This window comes from Primulina eburnea, chromosome 13 (assembly GCF_022965805.1).
Source record: "Primulina eburnea isolate SZY01 chromosome 13, ASM2296580v1, whole genome shotgun sequence".
Classification (NCBI taxonomy): Eukaryota; Viridiplantae; Streptophyta; class Magnoliopsida; order Lamiales; family Gesneriaceae; genus Primulina; species Primulina eburnea.
Genome location: NC_133113.1, coordinates 26,688,361 through 26,710,339, shown reverse-complemented (window position 1 = coordinate 26,710,339; position 21,979 = coordinate 26,688,361). Strand labels below are relative to the sequence as shown.

The window sequence follows — 21,979 nt, the reverse complement described above, 5'->3', positions numbered from 1 at the left end:
ACTCTTCGGATGGCGGAATCCTCATCGATGACCGACCATATCAATACACTAAATACTCTATTTGCCCAACTCACTTCCATGGGGCATAAAATAGGGGAAAATGAACGTGCGGAGCTTCTACTTCAAAGTCTACTAGATTCATATGATCAACTTATCATCAACATTACCAACAATATTCTTATGGGCTTTCTAAGATTCGACGATGTCTTAACTGCGGTTCTTGGAGAAGAAAGCCGCGCAAGAATAAGGAAGACATGATGGTAACTTCAAAGCAGGCAGAGGCTTTACCGATGATAAGAGGAAGATTTATGGACCGTGACTCCAGTGGGAGCCAAAGACGAGGTAGATCAAAGTCGAGAAGTAAGAAGAAAAATATTTACTGCTTTAAATGTGGCGGTAAAGGGCACGTCAAGAAAGAGTGTACGAGTATCGATAAAAGCTCTCAAGGAAATGTGGCCAGTACTTCAGGCAGTGATGAAATATTATTCAGCGAAACAGCAACTGTTGCAGAAGGCAGACACAAATTTTGTGATACATGAATTATGGATTCAGGAGCGACGTGGCACATGACGTCTCGGAGAGAATGGTTTGATCATTATGAACCAGTCTCAGGAGGATCTGTATTCATGGAAAATGATCATGCCTTGAAAATTGCTGGGGTCGGTACTGTCAAAATTAAAATGTTTGATGGCACTATTCGCACCATACAAGAGGTATGACATGTGAAAGAACTGACGAAAAATCTTTTGTCCTTGGGGCAATTGGATGACATCGGGTGCAAAACTCGTATCGAGAACGAGATCATGAAAATTGTGAAGGGCGCGCTTGTGGTTATGAAGGCGGAAAAGGTTGCTGCAAATCTGTATGTACTTTTGGGAGAAACACACAAAGAGGCAGAACTAGTTGTTGCATCAATTGGTTCAGGAGAAGAATTAACAGTGTTATGGCATAGAAAGCTCGGGCATATGTCAGAACGGAGTTTGAAAATTCTCTCAGAACGGAAGCTGCTGCCAGGACTTACGAAAGTGTCACTACCCTTTTGTGAGCATTGTGTTACCAGTAAACAACACAGATTAAAGTTTGGCATTCTACTACCAGGAGCAAAAGCATATTGGAGCTGATTCATTCGGATTTTTGGCAAGCACCGATTGTATCCCTAGGAGTAGCGAGATACTTTGTCTCATTTATTGATGATTTCTCTAGGAGATGTTGGGTGTATCCAATCAAGAATAAATTAGATGTTTTCCAGATTTTCAAAGAATTCAAAGCGCGAGTTGAACTTGATTCTGAAAAGAAAATCAAGTGTCTGAGGACTGACAATGGAGGAGAATATACCAGTGACGAGTTTGATGTATTTTGTCAACATGAGGGCATCAAAAGACAATTCACGACGGCTTACACACCTCAACAAAATGGAGTGGCAGAGCGGATGAACAGGACCTTGTTGGACAGAACAAGAGCTATGTTGAGGACTACGGGTCAGAACAAGTCATTTTGGGTGGAAGCAGTCAAAACCGCTTGTTATATTATCAATCGTTCTCCTTCAGTGGCGATTGATCTGAAGACTCCGATGGAGATGTGGACTGGGAAGTCGACAGATTATTCTCATTTGCATACATTTGAAAGTCTGGTGTACGTTCTGTACAATGAGCAAGAAAGATCAAAGTTGGATTCGAAATCCAGAAAATGTATCTTCTTGGGATATGCTGATGGAGTAAAAGGGTTTCGCTTGTGGGATCCTACTGTTCACAAGCTTGTCATCAGCAGGGATGTTATCTTCGAGGAAGATAAAGTAAAGGGAGACAAAGGCACATTGAATTCAGAAACTACTATATTTCAGGTGGAGAATAAGACAGACGAAGGTCAAGTTTCTTGTGAAGCAGTACCAGAGCACGAAGAACAAGAACATGTTGAGTCTGAAGTTTCCAATATGAGGCAGTCAACTCGAGACAGAAGACCACCAGGTTGGCTTTCAGATTATGTCACTGAAAGCAACATTGCATATTGTCTATTATCAGAGGATGGTGAGCCATCGAGTTTTCACGAGGCTACTCAAAGCTCGGATGTATCCTTGTGGATGATAACAATGCAAGAAGAGTTGGAGGCATTAGACAGGAATAAAACTTGGGATCTTGTTACACTACCACGAGGGAGGAAAGCCATTGGAAACAGATGGGTCTATAAGATCAAGCGTGATGGCAATAACCAAGTGGAGCGGTATCGTGCTAGATTGGTGGTAAAATGGTATGCTCAGAAAGAAGGCATTGACTTCAATGAGATATTTTCTCCTGTGGTTCGGCTCACAACAGTCAGAGTAGTGTTGGCATTGTGTGCGGTGTTTGACCTACATCTAGAACAGCTAGATGTGAAAACAACATTTTTTCATGGAGATCTTGAAGAAGAAATCTATATACTCCAGCCAGAAGATTTTACGAAAATAGGCAAAGAGAACTTGGTTTGCAGGTTGAAGAAATCTCTGCACGGTCTCAAACAGGCGCCGAGGTGTTGGTATAAGAGATTTGATTCCTATATCACGAGCCTTGGATACAACAGACTGAGTGCAGACCCTTGTACATATTTCAAGAGGTCTGGTGATGATTATATCATTTTGCTGTTGTATGTGGACGACATGCTGGTAGCAGGCCCCAACAAAGATCAGGTCCAAGGATTGAAGGCACAGTTGGCTAGGGAATTTGATATGAAGGACTTGGGACCTGCAAACAAGATTCTAGGGATGCAAGTTCACCGAGATAGAAGTAACAGAAAGATTTGGCTTTCCCAAAAATATTGTTTAAATAAAGTCTTGCAACGCTTTAACATGCAAGATAGTAAGCCAATATCGACCCCTCTTCCTGTTAACTTCAAGTTATCCTCCGAGATGTGTCCTAGCAGTGAAGCAGAGAGGGTGGAGATGTCTCGAGTACCATATGCATCAGCAGTGGGAAGTTTGATGTTCGCCATGATCTGTACAAGACCGGATATTGCTCAAGCAGTGGGAGCAGTTAGTCGGTATATGGCGAATCCTGGACGAGAGCATTGGAGCACTGTTAAGAGGATCCTTCGATACATCAAGGATACCTCGAATGTTGCATCATGTTATGGAGGATCGGATTTTACACTCAGGGGCTATGTCGATTTAGATTATGCAGGTGATCCTGATAAGAGAAAATCTACTACTGGTTATGTGTTTACACTTGCACGAGGAGCAGTATGCTGGGTTTCAAAACTGCAGACAGTTGTGGCGTTATCTACAATAGATGCAGAATACATGGTAGCTACTCAAGCTTGCAAGGAGGCAATATGAACTAAAAGGTTATTGGAGGAGATCGAGCACAAACAAGAGAATGTTTCTTTGTTTTGTGACAGTCAGAGTGCCTTGCACATTGCAAGGAATCCAGATTTTCATTCCAGGACGAAACACATTGGAGTACAATTTCATTTTGTGCGAGAAGTAGTAGAAGAAGGAAGCATGGATATGCAGAAGATCCATACGAAGGATAACACAGCTGATTTTCTGACCAAGCCAGTAAACACAGATAAGTTTGAGTGGTGTAGATTCTCAAGTGGTCTCACGGAAACGTAAGCAGCATGCAATGGCAAGATTGAAAGGATGTGTGGAGATGTGTTAGTTTCTCAAACAAATCTCCAAGTGGGAGAAATGTCGGTAGAATAGTCAAATGGGCATAGTCAGCAAATGAGTTGACAAATTTGATACAATAATTGAGGGGAATAAAAACGTGGGATACTGCGGAAATTTCGTGGAAAGTTTGAATACGCGTTTTAACGCGTATTCACACGGTCAAGGGGCTCTATAAATAGAGCTCCCCCTTCATTCTGAAATTATCCCTTCTTCGAGTTTTCTCTCATCTTATAAGCATTTTAGTGCTTAGTTCTATAATATTTGTGAGATGTTTTGTTCTCCTGTATTAAGAGAGTGTGTGTTCTCTTTAGAAACACAGTGAGTGAGTTGTACACCACAAAATATTATAGTGGAATTCTTTTCATCTTGCGCGTGGTTTTTACCCTAATAATTTTTAGGGGTTTTCTACGTAAATCTCGGTGTCCAGTTTATTCTTTATTTTCGGGTTTTATTATCTCAAATTCCGCACGTAGGACCAACACAAAAGACTGCCCGGAAGACAACACCAGGGAGGAAGAAAAGAAAAGAAACAAGTAGGAAAACATAGGCAGAAACATGAGGAATTCAACACCTGCCACAAATTACCAAGAATTCATTTCATTCATTTTTTATTTTATTTTTTCCTATGAACTTAAACATGATTTTTCACTTCTGTTTTGAATTTATGGAATAATTTTCTTTAGACTAAGATTACGATAGGACCAAACAATAGTTTGTTGATATTTGGTTTCTTTTCAGTATATTATTTTCTTGATTTTAATTATTGATTAATGTTGATGTAATATTTCTTGTTAATAGTTTGATCAACTATTTACATGTTTGTTGATTAATCACGAATCAGAGGATGATTGATTAAACATATCAACAAAGACGTCATCAACATATGGTTAAATTGACTAGAAATAATATTCGGTTTCAATGTGCACTTTTAGGTGAAAAATAAAATTCCACAAAGATTTAATATATTTAGATATAATTAAATTCAATTACAAATAATTCAACTGTTAGATTTAAATATGTTTATTAACTCGAGAAATCGTTTAATAAATAAAACTGATGATTTCATCGTGATTCTCAAGAATTAAATAATTAATCGGATTTTAACATGTGTCAACATAGTAGAGTTTGGTACCGTTGTGTGTCTTTGTTATTTATTTGAATTTGAATCTCTTCATGATATTTGAATATCTCGTTTTTAATTGCAATTATTTTATTTAGTAGTTTAGATTAATAATCAATATATCATCTTTTTATTTAATTTGTCTAACTTAAATTAACTGATAAAAATTCTAGTAATTAAATATTAGTCTCTGTAAGATCGATATTTGGACCCGTCATCCATTTACTATAACTTGACTTAGTCGTTTGCTAGATTTATTCCCAACCGAAATCTTCGGTTAGTCACCAATTGGTTTTTGCATCTAATGCGTTTTCAAAATAGAATCAGAATATTTGTTCCAACAAGTAATTAGTTATGTCAATCGTTTATATTTTTTCATTTGAAACACCGATTTAAATACCGTCGCTATATGAAGCGACGGATTAAATAAAAAGACCGTCGCTATCTGAAGCGACGGTCTTTTAACAACCGTCGCTATTTTGTTCGGAGGTTTTTTAAAAAATCCCGCCGCATAAAAAGCGACGGGATTTATCGCAAAAATCAAAATATAAACGGGGTGCGAAGATTTGTGCGAAGATTCTGCGAAGATTTCTGCGAAGATTTCTGTGAAGATTTGTGCGAATATATAAACGATATTTATAGTAAATTAATATATAAACAACGGTATTTATATATAGTAAATTAAAACCTGATTTGTGCGAAGATTTGCAGCTCCCACGTAGCGTTGGAAGATCGCATCGACAATCAAATCTACAACATAAATACGAAAAAATGTTAAGTACGCAATAAAAAAATCGAAACAGAGAAAAAAATTGATAGAGTTCGAAAAAAAAACGAAACAGAGATGAAATCGTGTAAGAAATGTTCGGGGAGGGCTGATTATATACAAACATAGCGACGGGTTATTTAGGAACAGTCGCTATATAGCGACGGATATGAATAAAACCGTCGCTATATAGCGACTGTTATGAATTCACCGTCGTCATTTGGCGACCGTTTGTAGAAAACCGTCGCCAAAGGATCGGCGACGGTTATTTCTAAACCGTCGCCGATGAAAATCGGCGACGGTTGTCTTAAACCCGTCGCTATTATGACGACGGGTGTAAAGAAACTGTCGTTATAATAGCGACTATGTTTTTAAAAACCGTTGCTTATTCTATTTAGCGACCATTTACTCCAAACCGTCGCTATTTTAAAGCGACGGTCTAACTAGAACCGTCGTTATAATATTGCGACTGTTTTGTAAAACCGTCTCCATTTCTATTAATGGCGACGGGTAAAAAGACCGTTGCTTTAAATAACGACGGTTTTTGGAAACGGTCGCAATATAGCGACGGTTTGTGAAAATCGGTCGCTATAATGCGACGGTTTATTTAAAACCGTCGCTATTTTCGGATTTTTATTTTAAGAATGTCAAGTTCCTTTCACTGCATGCAACTAGAGTCGTTTTGCACTCTCGTTGGGCTCTTCGAGTTAGATGGATCAGTATCTGAATCTATCCACTTATTTTTGTTTTTCTTTCAGCAACAAGCGCTTTCTGGTTCTTTTTGAACGATCTCTTGTCATTTCTGGACCTCCTCTTCTCAAATGAATTTTTTTCATCTTTCTTAGGCATGTTACGTTCTGTAATAAAATGATCAGTCTTTCTATATTTAAAATAAGATTGATTATCATCAACTTGATCTTTTTTGCGATAGAAATTAAAATTTGGTTGATTATTTCTCATAAACTTTTCGAAATTCTTAACAAAATGAGACATAGCCTCATTATTTATCTAGTCAGTATATTTTTTGCTATGTGAGTCACAATGTGACTACCTCACCAACAATTGATGTAGGACCAGTCGTAGACATAACTTTGGTCAACTGAGAGATGTAATGATCTTCTTCTATTCTGATTTTCTTAATTCTCAGCTCGAACCCATTAGTTTTAAGATCAACAAAAAATTCATGCCGATCAAGCTTGTTGAGGTCTTTGGACTCCATCGTAGATATTGTCTTAAACATCTCACACTCAAGCAAAATTCTCATGACCTTCAAGACAAGTTTACAGCTTATTTTCTCTCGTATGTTCATTTTATTCACATAATTGAGTCAATTTACTTATTTATCAATAGTTCATGTACCGAATTGTTTTTTACTCTAGTCTAGATAAAGTATTAATATATTAACTTTTTTGAAACGAACGATTCAATATTTTCAGTATCATCAAGCTTTTTTGGTTGATTATTAAATATATTCTAATTTAAAAAAATGGAATTAATTGATGTCTTGCTGCGTACGAGAAAATTGACTAAAGATGTTTTCCCATAATATAACTATATATTATTTAAATTCAATTATGTTTTTTAAGCAAATTTAAATTCAATTATTAAGTAGAGAATATAGATTAATTCCCAATTCTCAAACCTTTTCGAAAGTTCACTCTCGTTCTGCGAAACCCTAGACCACTTATAGTTTATACATCAGAAAAATATAAAATTACGGAACCACCGCCGCCACTCGTCCTCCGCCGCCAGCATATGATTCTTAATTTGTTTTTCACCTTTCAGGTTCTGATTCCACACATTTGAAACGCCGCGCCTGCGCCCGCCCACCGTTCCTCCGTTTGAAAATCTCGTCTTGCCAAATACTTGAAAAATATTTGGCTGTAGAATTGTTATTTTCTTCGTTTAACTTACTTCATTGTTAATCATAATTAGGCTGCGCAGCCACTAAACTGAAATATTTCAGCGAATTGAAGAATTTCGAGGTGATGGGGAAGAAAGAAGCTGAAGAACACGCTGAGATTCTACGGAAGCTTCAAGAAAGGGTATTTTTTCCCGCTCATTGATTGTGGATGTTTTTTTATTTTATTTTTTCAGTTTTTTTTCCTCAGTTCTTTATTACTGAATTCAATTGACATAACATTATGCTATGGTTTGGTTCGTAATATTATTTATTCATATTTTTATGCACTTTATATTGAATCTAAGTGGGGTGTATTCAATCCAGAGTTTGGATGACATTTACCGACTTTGTCAAATGATTGACTTTTATGGATTTGATAGATTTTTATTGACTTTTACAGAATTTCACAGATTTATAAACAGATTTATGCGGATTCATGTCAACTTTTTTGCAAGATTTTTATTGACTTTTATAAAATTTCACAGATTTATAAACAAATTTATGTGGATTCATCTAGACTTTTTTGCAAGATTTTTTATAAACTTTTGTGAATTTTTTTTATTAGATTTTATAAAATTTTGTACATAATTATAACATATTATTTTTTAATAATTTATTTGAACTAATAATTATTTGACATATATAACATATTCGGTTGCAAATATTTTTTTAATATTTATATTAATAAATAAAATTACTTATTTAAAGTAAAATCATTTAATACTTACATATGTATATATGTGGGTTTGTACGTATGTTTGTAAATTTTTAAAAATACATCAATTGATTAATATGTAATATTGTTTTTGAATTGATAATATACATGTGAAAAGAATATTATTTATCATTGTGTGGATACAATTTTGTATAAAAATATCATAGCTTACATCTTAATTGAAAATGCTAAAAGGAATTTAAAAAATCATGATTGTTACGAGGCTATTCAATTAATAAGCGACATTTTTTTGGGTAATCTTTTATTATTATTGAATATGACATTAATTTGTATAAATCACAAATTAAAAACTCACAAAATCAATTCTACAATTCAAAATTACCTATGATATTAAAATAAAAAATTATTAAATGAACAATCAGCCCAAAAATGAAAAATTTCGAAAGAAAATATGAAATTATATGTAGAGACACCTTTCGAAAATTTGAGAGAGTGATAGAGATAGATGAGAGGAGAAAAGATAAGAAGAGGTGTGATGTGAAGCGACGGAGGTAGAAATAAATAGCTTGTGTACGAGTTAGAAGTTTTAAAAATCCATCCAAATCTTTGAGTTGAACCTAATACAATTTTTGACAATTTATAGTTGTACTTTAGGCTTTAATGTTTGTATATTAATGAATTTCATGAAGTTATTAAAAGTCTATTGAAAATTTAAATACCTCTATACTTTTATAGAGTTTTAAAAAGTCAATGTTGAATACCTCTAGACTTTTACAGAGTTTAAAAAGTCAATGTTGAATACCACTTGACTTTTTAAAACTCTATGAAAGTCTATTTTGAATACCACTAGACTTCTATAGAGTATTCAAAAGTTTTAGTTAAATACATCTAAACTTTTAAAATCTACAAAAGTCATTAAAAGTCCATAATTTTCCTACATTGAATACACCCCCCTAAATCTACTATATTTCAATCTAATCTGTCAATCAAATCATTAATCATTTATCTCGCATCAATCGAATTAATTATTAAATTGAAATTATAATATTATTTTTAATAAATAATATTATAAATATTTTATTAATATTTTCAAAATAACAAAATGATAATATCACATTATCTTAAATATAATCAAATTAATCAATCAAATTTATCATTTTTATATATTTTATTATTAAAAAATATTATTTATCTCTGTATTATTTATTTAATACCATGAACCAAACAATACCCAGATGTTTGTATGATAATAGAAGCGACGAGTTGTCTTCCCGCTAACTATCAGAAGTTCAAAATTTTGAATTTCACACTTGCTGGTTTCCTAGCTCAGCCATCCAAGAGTACCGATTATATATTGCTGTCTTTTGCCTTAAATTTACGGAACATTTTAGAATTTTTATGTCATCATTTATAGTCTGTTCTAAGGTGCTATGCCAAGCAACTCTCCCATGGTTTAACATTCGGTTGCTAGTTTATAATGTCTGGCGATTTATATGTTTCGATGGTTAGGGTGTTATATTTCATGTGGTGCATATCTGCAGGAACCAGAGTTCTTTAAATTCTTGAAAGAACATGACAAGGATCCCTTGGAATTTGATGATGAGGACATTGATGTGAGTCAGCCAATTTTGTACGCCTATAGTTTGTACTTCGATGTTTTATTTTACATATCACTAGAACTTGTCCCTATATTTTAGGATGACGCCCAAACTGATGCAAAGGAAGAAGAAACAAACGTTGATCATGTTGAACACTTGGATGATAAACTCGAGAAGTTAGAAAGCCTTCTGAAAAAGTTATAACTACTGCAATGGTAGATTCTCGGTGTGATGCAGTACATGATGGGCCAAAGTTACTGGCGGTTCTCTCGCTTTTGAGTGAAGTCGTATCTTGGGAATTCTCTACGTATTTTGAATCAAATGACCGACAATGAAATGATAGCATCCATGCTAAAGCGTCTTAGATATTCCTGTTTATTTCTGGCCGTTTATCCTGCTTTCTCGAGGAAGTAAACAATTACATACTTCTCGGCCTTCCATGCTATAGAGCTTCATCGTTACCGGATTTTTGTTTTTTGTTTTTTGTTTTTTTAAATGATGTGTAAACCACCATAATTTACCAGACAAATGTGCAAAGTGAGGATAGTAAGAAAACTATAAAAGAGAAGGTATCAAAAAGAGGTAAGAGAGATGACACAAATCGAAATTGGTTTAAACCGCATTGTTGTCAAACTATTTGCTTGTACAGTCCTACTTGCTCATGTGTCTGACCTTTGTCTGGGGCCATGGGGACATCATAGTGAAACACATAAAATTGTTTTTTTAGTTGTGTTCTTTCTATATGATCTAACACTCTGTATTATCTGGAAATAAATCAAACAGAGGTTCATTAATTTGGGTGATTGTTTGTGTGTTCTGCAACACAGCATTTAGCCATGGATTTCAGTAAAACCATCCATCATACCCAACTTTATAAAAAAAAAAATTTAATTCCAACAAATATACAAGCTTAATTGTTACAATGACTAAAACTTATGACACATCAACTTAAGTTCCCGAAATTTCACTAACTCGATGTCTACTTTTATAACTTAGCTAACCGATCAACTTTACCTCAAATCGTTATCATCCTTAATTCTTAATTTTGACGCAACATTATTTCACTAACACTTAAATTTTTCAAGCCTACGATTGGTTCATCCTACCACGGCCTTGATCATCATGCCTTATAACATTACAACCCAGGCATATAAAGGTTCTAAATATTCTTCAAGCCCGAATCACAAAAAAAATTTTCTATCATTTACACCATTCCATTCTCACTTACTATTAAACTAGTCCCCCAAATTCCTTAAAATTGTAGCATTAATTCTTAATTTCCTCAAAAATTATCCAATGTGTCGTAAATTTTTTTTTTTTTTTTTAAATTCCACAATTACTCATAAGTTCTTGGTGCTTCTAATTCCATTTTATAGGTTCTCCGTATCATAAAGTTCAATAATTTTAAACTTATTAAACCCAAAATCAATTCCCATAACCTCGAAAAATTACTGATTTAACACAAGTGTTTTTCCAAGTTCAAATTTAATCCTCAAAATTTTCGGAATTTGCAATTTGGCACTTAAAGTTCTCAAAATTACATTTTTGGCCCCACAACTCTTCGAAATTTGCACTTTTGTCCCCATAAAATATTCGTCTTATCCTTATTAAACCTTAAAATTCTCGAAACTTAGAATTTAATCCCAAAATTCGGTATATTCAAAATAGTCCCTTAGAATTTTTTATTGTTACAATTAGGTCCTCAAATTATTGGTTAATACAGTTAGGTCCTTAAAATTCTCAATCCATTCAATTCAATCCTTACGTCCCACTAGATAGAGCATGCATCCTAAATAAATTCTACGTTTTTATACTTCCAAAGATTGTCGTAGTTTTCGAATCATAAATCCTTACATGGAATCCTCAAAATTAATTCAGCTAGCAACCACGAACCATCAGTAATTTCTTAGAAATTCTACAAGTGCCAAAAGCATTCATAATTTTCAAAATTAACTTATTACCCCAAAGAGTAGAACATCAGCACTTCAAACCTAAAATCAATATAATCAAATCATTATCAACTTATCCTAAAGCCCAATATTCGAATTCTTAGACACGTCCAATTCCAAACGTAACCAACATGCAATTTAATCTAGTTTTGAAAACATTAAATCCTTAAATCATAAAAGCAGTTAAACATGTACCGTAGATCATCATAAAGCGTAAATCATGTTAACATGCAGGTGATAAGAGTAAATCATTTAAAACATTTAAATCATAAAAGCTTACAGACTTGAGGCTTGAAGACTGAGCTGCAGAAACTGGCGTGGCACAACCCTATACAGGACCCTTGCTCTGATACCAACTGAAACGTCTCACTCATTTTTAAAAAGTGCGGAATATTTTTTTTTTAAATAAAAGCTCGCATTTTTGAAAGAACATTTAAAATAATCGTAATTATCTGACCGTAAAATAATACAATTTAAAATAACAATACTCGTCCCCACATCAAACGTAAACGTAAAGGAGTAAAAATCGTAATAGAAAAATATAACATTAAAAAAATGATCTTAAATATTTGTCAGTAAAAATAGCGTCGTTTAAAAATAATCAAACTCATCTTTTAAAATAATCATATTTATTTTAACATAAAAATAGGCATGCTGTCATACTGAAAATATAATTTAAAAATACTCATAAGCATTTGCCAATAAAAATTATAATGGGAAATAAGCGAGTAAAAATCCTAACATCCAAATCATAAACATGGAAAATTTTCATCTCCTCTCAATATCATAAAATCATAAATGCGGAAAACATGTGGTCCTCGGGTCGTGTCACCGCACCAGTTCTGACTACTCAGAGTTCGGCACCTCCAGTCTCCTCATCATTAAGCTCACCTGCATCACACATGCCTAGTGAGTCCAAAGACTCAACACACCTGCACCGTTAATAACAAGTACATATACGTAGCACACAGCAGTGAAAAATATCATACTCAATATATATTTCATGAACTTAAAAGCATTCGTGTCTACAGTACAAATCATATATGTAAACGTGTCCTTTAAAAACATGGTAATAATCATAGCATGTCATCTCATGTCATCATATACGTTTACGTGTCGTGTAAAATCATATAATCTCATGTCATCATATACGTATATATTTTCTTTTTAATTGAATTCAGTTCATTAGCTGTGACTTTCGTATCATCATGTCATCATGTCAGTCGATGGATCCATCTACGTATAACCACAGTACTGGGCGGCGGGGACACCAGCGACACTCTCACCCGTCAACTGGGCCTTGGCCTATCATATCATCATATCATGTCAATGGAAATACGATCGTCGGGCTCCCTCTGGGGCCTTCTCCCGTAAACGGGCTCCCTCTGGGGCCTTTTCCCTCACGATATCTCCAATCATATCATCATGTCATCGTGTCATCGTATTAGTCACAACTAAATCACTTCCTTCAAAACGTGTCATCATATTCATCACTTAATAAAATCATGCATATACGTAATTTTTTTTTTTCCTTTAAACCAAGCATGCAACGTATTTATCATAATTACATAAAAATCATGAACGTGATGCATAAACATTTAAATCATGATAAAATGTGCTCAGGGCGCTGTCAGGACCAAAATCTCACCCCGGGTGCAAAATGACCATTTTTCCCTGGAAACCCAAAAATTACCGTTTTGCCCCTAGACGTAAAATTTCACCTTTTTGACATTTTCTTATTCCATTGACTCTAACATGTCCCAAATAATTATTTAAGCCTACATGAACTTTTCCATATTTTTATTTGGCTTGAATCTATGACTTTTAAATTAATCTTTAAATATAACCTATTAATGCGTTTTAATCCCGAATTAAACCAAAATTTAGCATAAAATTCCCAAATTAAAAACTTAGAATTCTAATAATTATTTGAGCTTAAATAAAGTTTTCATAAATTTATTAAGCTTAAATCTAGGCGTTTCAATTAAATCTTTAATTAAAGTTTTGTGCGGCGATTAAATCCCGGATAACTCCAAAACTCATCATTTTGATCCGAAACTTACTAAACTCCTAAAAATATCTCAAAACATATTTAAAATCATTTCTAGACGTAAACTCGAGCTCATTTCATAACTTAACCAAAATTGTTTTAAAACTTGGACCGTAGTCCCAATTTTAACCCGAATAGAACCTGAACTTAACCAAAACTTCCCCAACTTTTTACCACACTTAATAACCTCATTTACAGCCTATAAACTTCGAGATCTAACCCCCAATATCCTCGGCTAACCACCATTATGGCTGTACAATTTCAGCATTTCCCTCTTGTACAATTCTAATCCAACACATAGCTCCAACCCTTAATTGCTTCTGTCCACGTTCTAGGCTTCTACCATCACGTGTCCAGCCATTATGGCTCACCATTAAGACAGTAGGGCACCGCCTAAACCAAGCCTACAAGCTGCTAAGATTCCTTACACCATGTCAACCGAAAACCCAAGTCCCTTGACTTGCAACTCTCGACCTTAGCACACGACCAAGAAGACTAGCACCTAACCGGCTAAGCCAATAATCATGCCATAACAGCCCCCTAACACCGAAGTTCAGCAGTCCCTTGCACAAGAATTCTTAAAGCGTGAAATGCCAAGAGGATGCAAAGCAAATGTACATTTCATGCTCAACCGAAGCATACCCGTAAAAACGATGCATGAACTGAAAACAACATGAATGGCACACATATCAGCATGTATTATGGCGTAAATGATGCAGAAATAAGGATACAAAGCGTGCCTGATGAAGTTTCCTACGCAAGAAGATGAAGAAATGAGCAACGGATGCACCGGAGAAATTCCCACTCAAGAATAAACTATGGCCGATATTTTTCTTGAGGGACTTCCAATGGCAGAAATGAGCTACTGAAGGGATGCTGAATAATTGAGAGAATGGAGTGGGTTGGAGAGGAGTGTCGGATGAATTATTATTTGTGAAAGTAAATGAAACTGAGGCAACCAGCTGCAATTCATGGAGAGAAATGTTGTTGAACCCACGTACATAAAGAAGAAGTGAGAGCTGGTCGGCTGGTGGGAATATTAATAATGAGTGTAGGGTAGCTTTAGTTTAATTTTAAGTATAGTTTAGGTTAATTAAGACGTACACTAATGAGCCTCAATTAAAATAAAAAGGGTTTTAAGTCCAATAAACTTAAAAATAGGCCCATTAAATCCAAACATATTCCTGAAAAATATTTCGTGTTGGAAAGTTTTTTAAAACATTAGCCGAACCCTCAAAAAGTCTCCAGATTTGATAAAATTTACGCACCGTTAAAAATTAAAATCTTGTGGGTAAAAATATCCAATAAATCCCAATTTTTTTTGTAAAATAACTTTAAAACATCTTATATTAATTAATAAAAATTAATCGTGTAATTAAAATAATTTTCTTGAAAATCTCCCGGTCTCCGCTCCTCGTTCGTACGCGAAATGAAACTTAAAAATCAAAGTGCATGAACTTTTAAATTTCATGAATTAAATCTTATCATGCAATAATAATGCATAAAATACATAAGAATAATTAAACACAATTTAATAAAATAAGAATACATTTTATGATTTAAAAGAATTTAATAAAATACCAAAGAATATAATAATTTACATGTATGTGGTTCACATGGACTTTTCGATTTTTGGGACGTTACACTTTTATTCTTGTAGAAATATTTATAAAAAAGCAAAAACTTGTGTGAAACGGTCTCACGGGTCGTATTTGTGAGACATATATTTTATTTGGGTCATCCATGAAAAAATATTATTTTTCATGTTAAGAGTATTACTTTTTATTGTGAATATGGGTAGGGTTGACCCGTCTCACAGATTAAAATCCGTGAGACGGTCTCACATGAGACTCACTTTTATAAATATGACACAACTATATAATAACTATGTCAAATAAAATTTGGCACAATTCAATCTCAATTTAAGTTTATCCCTCAGTAGCAACATTTTTATCGTGGCTTATTCTGCGACACAAATTGATTGCTGGGAAGGCCGGGTAAAGAACAAATTCTCTCTCGATGGCGAACATGGGACAGTGTCTATAAATTCATTGGACCTGAATGAATAATTTTAATTCAAGTTGGGAGAATGCGAAAATGACAAAAATTTATGTGAGACGGTCTCACGAGTCGTATTTTGTGTGACGGATCTTTTATTTGTGTCATCTATGTAAGAATATTACTTTTTATACTAAGAGTATTTTTTTTTATTGTAACTATCGATATAGTTGACCCGTCTCACATATAAAAACTTGTGAAACCGTATCAGAAGATACGAAAATAGTAATCTATACTATACATTAAATAATTGATCCTATCAAACTAAGTCAAAGTAATATTACTATTATTCTTTTTATTAATTAACTTGGAAACAACACGTGTGTAAAATAATAATTATTACGTACATAAATTATAATCAAGATTAATTAATAGATATAGTTGATTCATAAAATTTTATTATAATTTTTAATTATTATTTAAATAACGATAATATAATCATATTAAATATGTACTTTTGTATATATAATATGTGAATTTTTGACTTTTTAAAATATATTAGATATATTAATTATGAGTAAATTATATGAAAACCATTATTTATTTAAATAGATAAAATATGTTGTAAAAATTAACAGGTGTCATGACGTCGGACTACTAAATATCTCAATATTTATAAATAAATATATATAATTTAAAAAATAAAAATTATTTATTATATATAACACGTTTTTAATAATAAAACAAATCCCCAATATAAAATAGTTGCTCACGAAATTTGAGGTGTGGCTTTGAGAGTCACGTGTGGAGTTTATCTTTTCATTGGTCCTTTTCGGCCCCACATGTGCACTCCGTGGTCCGGCCAAATCTTTTGACCTCTTTCGCCCACAGGCAAGCCCTTTTTCGTCATTCCACCGCCATACGAATTTTTTAATTATGGTCATTACGTATACAACCGTCCACCTGCACAAACATGCACGATACACTGAGGCAGCGTTTGGCGGAATTCAACTAATTAATCCAATATACTTTAATCCAATATATACTAGATTATTATACTACTATATCCAATACTCTCTAATCCAAAAAATAAACTCACGACGAAATTCGATACAAAAAATAGAAAACATGATACTCATATACGATAAGTGAGTATCAACGGTTTCAAATTTGATGCTAATATATGATTTTTGAGCAGTCAAACATATATAATAAGTATTGATCATATTAATGACACGTTTTATCTCAGATGAAAATAAATTCAAAATATTGAAAATGTGATATTAATATATGATATTTGAGTATCAAATGTTTCAGATATAATACTAACTGATACCCCAGGGATGAACCCATCAAGATCCGGCCCAAACTCCCGGCCCATCTCTGAGGCCCACAGGTGAATGGCCCATGACAAGTCCAGGTATTCTCTTATAAATACCAGGTTTGAGCGTATGATAATGGATTGAATTCACTATATTGTTTTCAGCAGCGCCCTTAGCTGCTCCCCCCATATATCCTCAGTCACTGACTTGAGCGTCGGAGGGGCTACGCCAGGACACCCTCCTGGCCCCCTCTTAACGGTCTTTTTCTTGATTTCAGGCTCAGGGTCATCTTAAAGCCCACGTCTGAACTAGTGACGCTCGTTGGGATCGGACCTTAGATTTCCCGTGAGTATCACTTGGCGCCGTCTGTGGGAAGTTTGAGTTAAGACGTAGATATGGTAGGTAAGAGAGGGAGTGGAAGAGCTACCTCAGCATCATCACGTCCTCGGAGAGGACCTGAACCATCTCGTGTTGAGACAATACAGGAACAGCCGCATCTTGAGACGAGACAGGAACAACCTCGTCAAGAGACAAGAACCGAGCAGCCCCTTCACGAGACAAGGGTCGAGCAACCCCGTCCCAATGAGAATGTGGGGAACTTGACCCTAGAACAGTTGGGTCAATTTATCACCCGGATAGTGGATGAGGCCATGAAGAGGAATCAAGAGTCTATGTTTGCAGAAGATCAGACCGCTCGCCAGGAGCGAGAGGAGAATGTGGAGGGAAATCAGAGTAGGGTGGAGGAGACGCGACCCCGCCCAAGTGAGGAGAATCCGGAGATGGAAGAGATGCGGAGGGAAATACGGACGCTGAGGCAGCAATTGAGAAACAGAGATGCAGCCCCCAAGAAAGGAAATCCTTTTTCCCTCGCCATTTTGGAAGAGGGGCTTCCTCCAAATTTCCGACAGTCAAACGTTGGAGAATATGATGGACATACGGACCCCGAAGAACACTTGGGGAGGTTTGAGAACACAGCTCTGTTGCATCAGTATTCAGATGGAGTCAAGTGCAGAGTGTTTCTGGGCACTTTGGTGAGGTCAGCCCAGCAATGGTTTAATTCCTTGCCGCCCAACTCCATACGCTCTTTTGAGGATTTCTCAGCTGCTTTCTTGCACCGATTCGCTAGTAGCAAAAGGCACCAAAAAAACTACTTGAGTTTGTTTGTAATGAAACAGCAAGAGGGTGAAACTTTACGGGAGTTTGTCCAGCGCTTCAACAGCGTAGCGTTGGAAATACCAGCGGTCACTCCTGACATCATGATAAGTGCCTTTACCCAGGGACTTAGAGGAGGGGAGTTTTTCAAGTCGCTGGTCAAGAAGCCTCCGTCGAGCTATGATGATCTGTTGGCTCGAGCTGAGAAATATATAAATCTTGAAGATGCCCAGCGGCATAAGAGAATGGAGCAGCGACCTGGGAGGAGTGGAGTTGAGGGAGCGGAGAGAGGAGGAAGGAAGAGGGGCGCAGGGGAAAGAGAGGAGATTAAAGCTAGGGACAGAAGACAATTCTCATCACATGTTCCTCTGGATAGGAGTCGTGACGAGGTGACGGAGGTGAGGGAGCCCGAGGAGAGCTGGGAGAAGTCGCGAAGGGCTAAGAGCAGTGCTAGATTGCCTTCGCGGGATAGACGAGAAGGATCCTCATCCAGGAGTCGACAGAGGTCTCGCTCGTCTCCTAGACGTGGTCAAGGCCCTCCATGGATAAATCAGAGGGTCGGGGAGCAGAGAGGGGAAGGTCGAGGTCAAGATGTTCCTCAGGGACCCGTCGAACCGAGGGGGGGAATGAATGAGGATAACCACCCTACGAGAGGAATGATTCATATGATCTTGTGGGGTGCTACTGATGGAAACTCTGGGTAAAGCTCTAAAAGAGGCCTGAGAACGCTTACCACCTTAGAGAATATCTTTACTTCATTTTTGATGTATTTCGTTTCTGAATTTGTCTTACGTTATCAGTTGATATTCAATAAAATCAGGTTCCCCTTTTCAGTTCATGAATGTTGTTGTATTACGAGAGGGAAGGAGAAAAATTTTATTTTCCTACTAAGGCATCGCCTGGTAGAGGAGCAGAGGGCAGGAGAGAAATTTTATTTTCCTACTAAGGCATCGCCTGGTAGAGGAGAAGAGTGAAGGAGAAAAATTTTATTTTCCTGCTAAGGTGTCGCCTAGCAGAGGAGTTTGAGGGTGAGGGTGGAGAATATGTATTTTCCTGCTAAGGCGTCGCCTGGCAGAGGAGTTAGAGGATGACGAGATGGACTCTTTATTTTCCTGCTAAGGTGTCACCTAGCAGAGGAGTTAGAGGGTGGGGGCGGTTGAATTTTTATTTTTCCTGCTAAGGCCCGGCTTAGCAGAGGAGTTAGAGGGTGGATGTGTTGATTTTATTTTCCTGCTAAAGAATCACCTAGCAGAGGAGTTAGATGGAGAAGTTGAATTTTTACTTTCCTGCTAAGGCCCGGCTTAGCAGAGGAGATAGAGGGTGGAGGTGTTGAATTTCTATTTTTCTGCTAAAGTATCACCTAGCAGAGGAGTTAGCGAGTGGAGGTGTTGAATTTCTATTTTCCTGCTAGGGCCCGGCCTAGCAGAGGAGTTAGAGGATGGAGGTGTTGAATTTTTATTTTCCTGCTAAGGCCCGACTTAGCAGAGGAGTTAGAGGGTGAAGGTGTTGATTTTATTTTCCTGCTAAGGCATCGCCTAGCAGAGGAGTTAGAGGGTGGGCGCGTTGAATTTTATTTTCCTGCTAAGGCATCGCCTAGCAGAGGAGTTAAAGGGTGGACGCATTGAATTTTATTTTTCCTGCTAAGGCCCGGCTTAGCAGAGGACTTATGAGATGATGAGGCGATAGTTTGATTTTTCCTGCTAAGACCCGGCTTAGCAGAGGAGTTAGAGGGTGGAGGTGGTGAATTGTTATTTTCCTGCTTTGGCGTCGCCTAGCAGAGGAGCAGAGTGGAGGAGGAGAATTAAATTTTCCTGCTAAGGCATCGCCTAGCAAGAGTTTACGGGGATCGACCTGCCCGGTCAGGTCGTGGGGGTGTGGGGGCAACGCCCCCATAAAATTTTTTCAGAAATCACACAACCATTCGCAAGGGAATGTATCAAAATTCCCAACGTACTGGAGTGCGAGCGCTGGGCTGTGGGGCGAGGCGCTATGGGCAACGCGTCGTGCTGGGCTGTGAGGCAGGGTGCGGCGTGGGCGAGCTGGGCTACGGGGCGAGGGGCGAGGGCAGCGAGGCGAGCGGATGGGCTGTGGGCGAGGGGCGAGCTGGCCTGTGGGGCGAGGGTCTCGGCAGGTGGTGGGGTGAGCGTGGCACGGGGCTGGGGCGAGCATGGCAGCAGGAGAGCTCGGGACGCCTGGGCGAGGGTGAGAGTGGCTTGGCAGGGGCGAGCTAGCTGTCGGGCAAGCGTGGCAGCGGGCGAGCTCGGGACGCCTGGGCGAGGGTGAGAGTGGCTTGGCAGGGGCGAGCATGAGGCGCTGGCAGGGGCGAGCTGGCTGTCGGGCGAGCGTTAAGCAGGGTGCGGCGAGGGCGAGCTGGCTGTCGGGCGATCGTGAGGCAGGGTGCGGCGTGGGCGAGCTGGCTGTCGGGCGAACGTGGCAATCGCTTGGGCGAGCTGGGAGATGGCGTGAGGCGAGCTGGGAGATGGCGAGGGCGAGCAGGCGGCACGGTAGGCAGCTGGGCGAGCACGTGCTAGGGCGGGCGTGCGTGCAAGGGCGAGGCAAGCGGGAGAGGTCGAGCTGGGAGATGGCGAGGGCGAGCAGGCGAAGTGGCAGGCAGCTGGGCAGGGTGATGAAACGAGCGCGTTGAGCCTAGACGGGAGAGAGTTGCAGGATTGCGACTTGATTTGTTTCCAAATTTTTGGAGACTGACAGATGGTGGGAAGAAAATGCACAACTCGCACCCGGTAACTCAAGAACAACACAATTAATCGAACTTTGAACCTACGATTCAGTTCGACTCGGGAGGGGGAGACTGGTGATACCCCATGGATGAACCCATCAAGATCCGGCCCAAATTCCCGGCCCATCTCTGAGGCCCACAGGTGAATGGCCCATGACAAGCCCAGGTATTCTCCTATAAATACCAGGTTTGAGCGTATGATAATGGATTGAATTCACTATATTGTTTTCAGCAGCGCCCTTAGCTGCTCCCCCCATATATCCTCAGTCACTGACTTGAGCGTCGGAGGGGCTACGCCAGGACACCCTCCTGGCCCCATCTTAACGGTCTTTTTCTTGATTTCAGGCTCAGGGTCATCTTAAAGCCCACGTCTGAACTAGTGACGCTCGTTGGGATCGGACCCTAGATTTCCCGTGAGTATCACTTGAACCCATCAAGATCCGGCCCAAATTCCCGGCCCATCTCTGAGGCCCACAGGTGAATGGCCCATGGCAAGCCCAGGTATTCTCCTATAAATACCAGGTTTGAGCGTATGATAATGGATTGAATTCACTATATTGTTTTCAGCAGCGCCCTTAGCTGCTCCCCCCATATATCCTCAGTCACTGACTTGAGCGTCGGAGGGGCTACGCTAGGACACCCTCCTGGCCCCTTCTTAACGGTCTTTTTCTTGATTTCAGGCTCAGGGTCATCTTAAAGCCCACGTCTAAACTAGTGACGCTCGTTGGGATCGGACCCTAGATTTCCCGTGAGTATCACTAACATATAATACTAATATATGATAAGTACCTTAACAAATTTTGATATTAATAAAATGGTTCAATTTTATACTCAAAATATTATCTTTATAATAAATCTAAAATAATAGATATTCAAATATCACTATAATAATCTAATGTTTTTTTTTTTACCAATTTTCATATACGGAAAAAAAAATAATTTTTGTTTGAATTAGGAAGTGGATTCTTCAGCAATTCCAAACACGCCCCAAGGGTCAATGATGGCGCGCAGAATAGGACGTGTCTCCTGAACCAACCACATCTGGACACGTCAGTCGGTCGCCCGATG

At 37.7% G+C, this 21,979-nt stretch overlaps 1 protein-coding gene across 2 annotated transcripts; it reads left to right on the top strand.

Annotated features, from left to right (window-relative positions):
* The first annotated feature begins 7,153 nt into the window (after nt 1–7,153).
* On the top strand, nt 7,154–10,549 carry LOC140810869 (nucleolar complex protein 2 homolog). 2 transcript variants are annotated; one of them, XM_073168767.1, is made up of 4 exons: nt 7,169–7,279; nt 7,493–7,571; nt 9,647–9,718; nt 9,803–10,549. In XM_073168767.1, the coding sequence occupies exons 2-4, from the start codon at nt 7,515–7,517 to the stop codon at nt 9,905–9,907; spliced, it is 234 nt and encodes a 77-aa protein (XP_073024868.1). In that variant the 5' UTR covers nt 7,169–7,279; nt 7,493–7,514; the 3' UTR covers nt 9,908–10,549. The 2 variants fall into 2 exon arrangements, with proteins under 2 accessions (XP_073024867.1, XP_073024868.1); XM_073168766.1 differs by having other exon boundaries at nt 7,154–7,571.
* Nucleotides 10,550–21,979: the final 11,430 nt, after the last annotated feature.

What these genes read in the sequence shown, in the direction of transcription:
- LOC140810869 (XM_073168766.1), top strand. Translation starts at nt 7,515, where the DNA reads ATGGGGAAGAAAGAAGCTGAAGAACACGCTGAGATTCTACGGAAGCTT. An exon ending in TACGGAAGCTTCAAGAAAGG is followed by an intron (nt 7,572 to 9,646) that starts GTATTTTTTCCC and finishes GCATATCTGCAG; the next exon opens with GAACCAGAGTTCTTTAAATT. An exon ending in TTGATGATGAGGACATTGAT is followed by an intron (nt 9,719 to 9,802) that starts GTGAGTCAGCCA and finishes CCTATATTTTAG; the next exon opens with GATGACGCCCAAACTGATGC.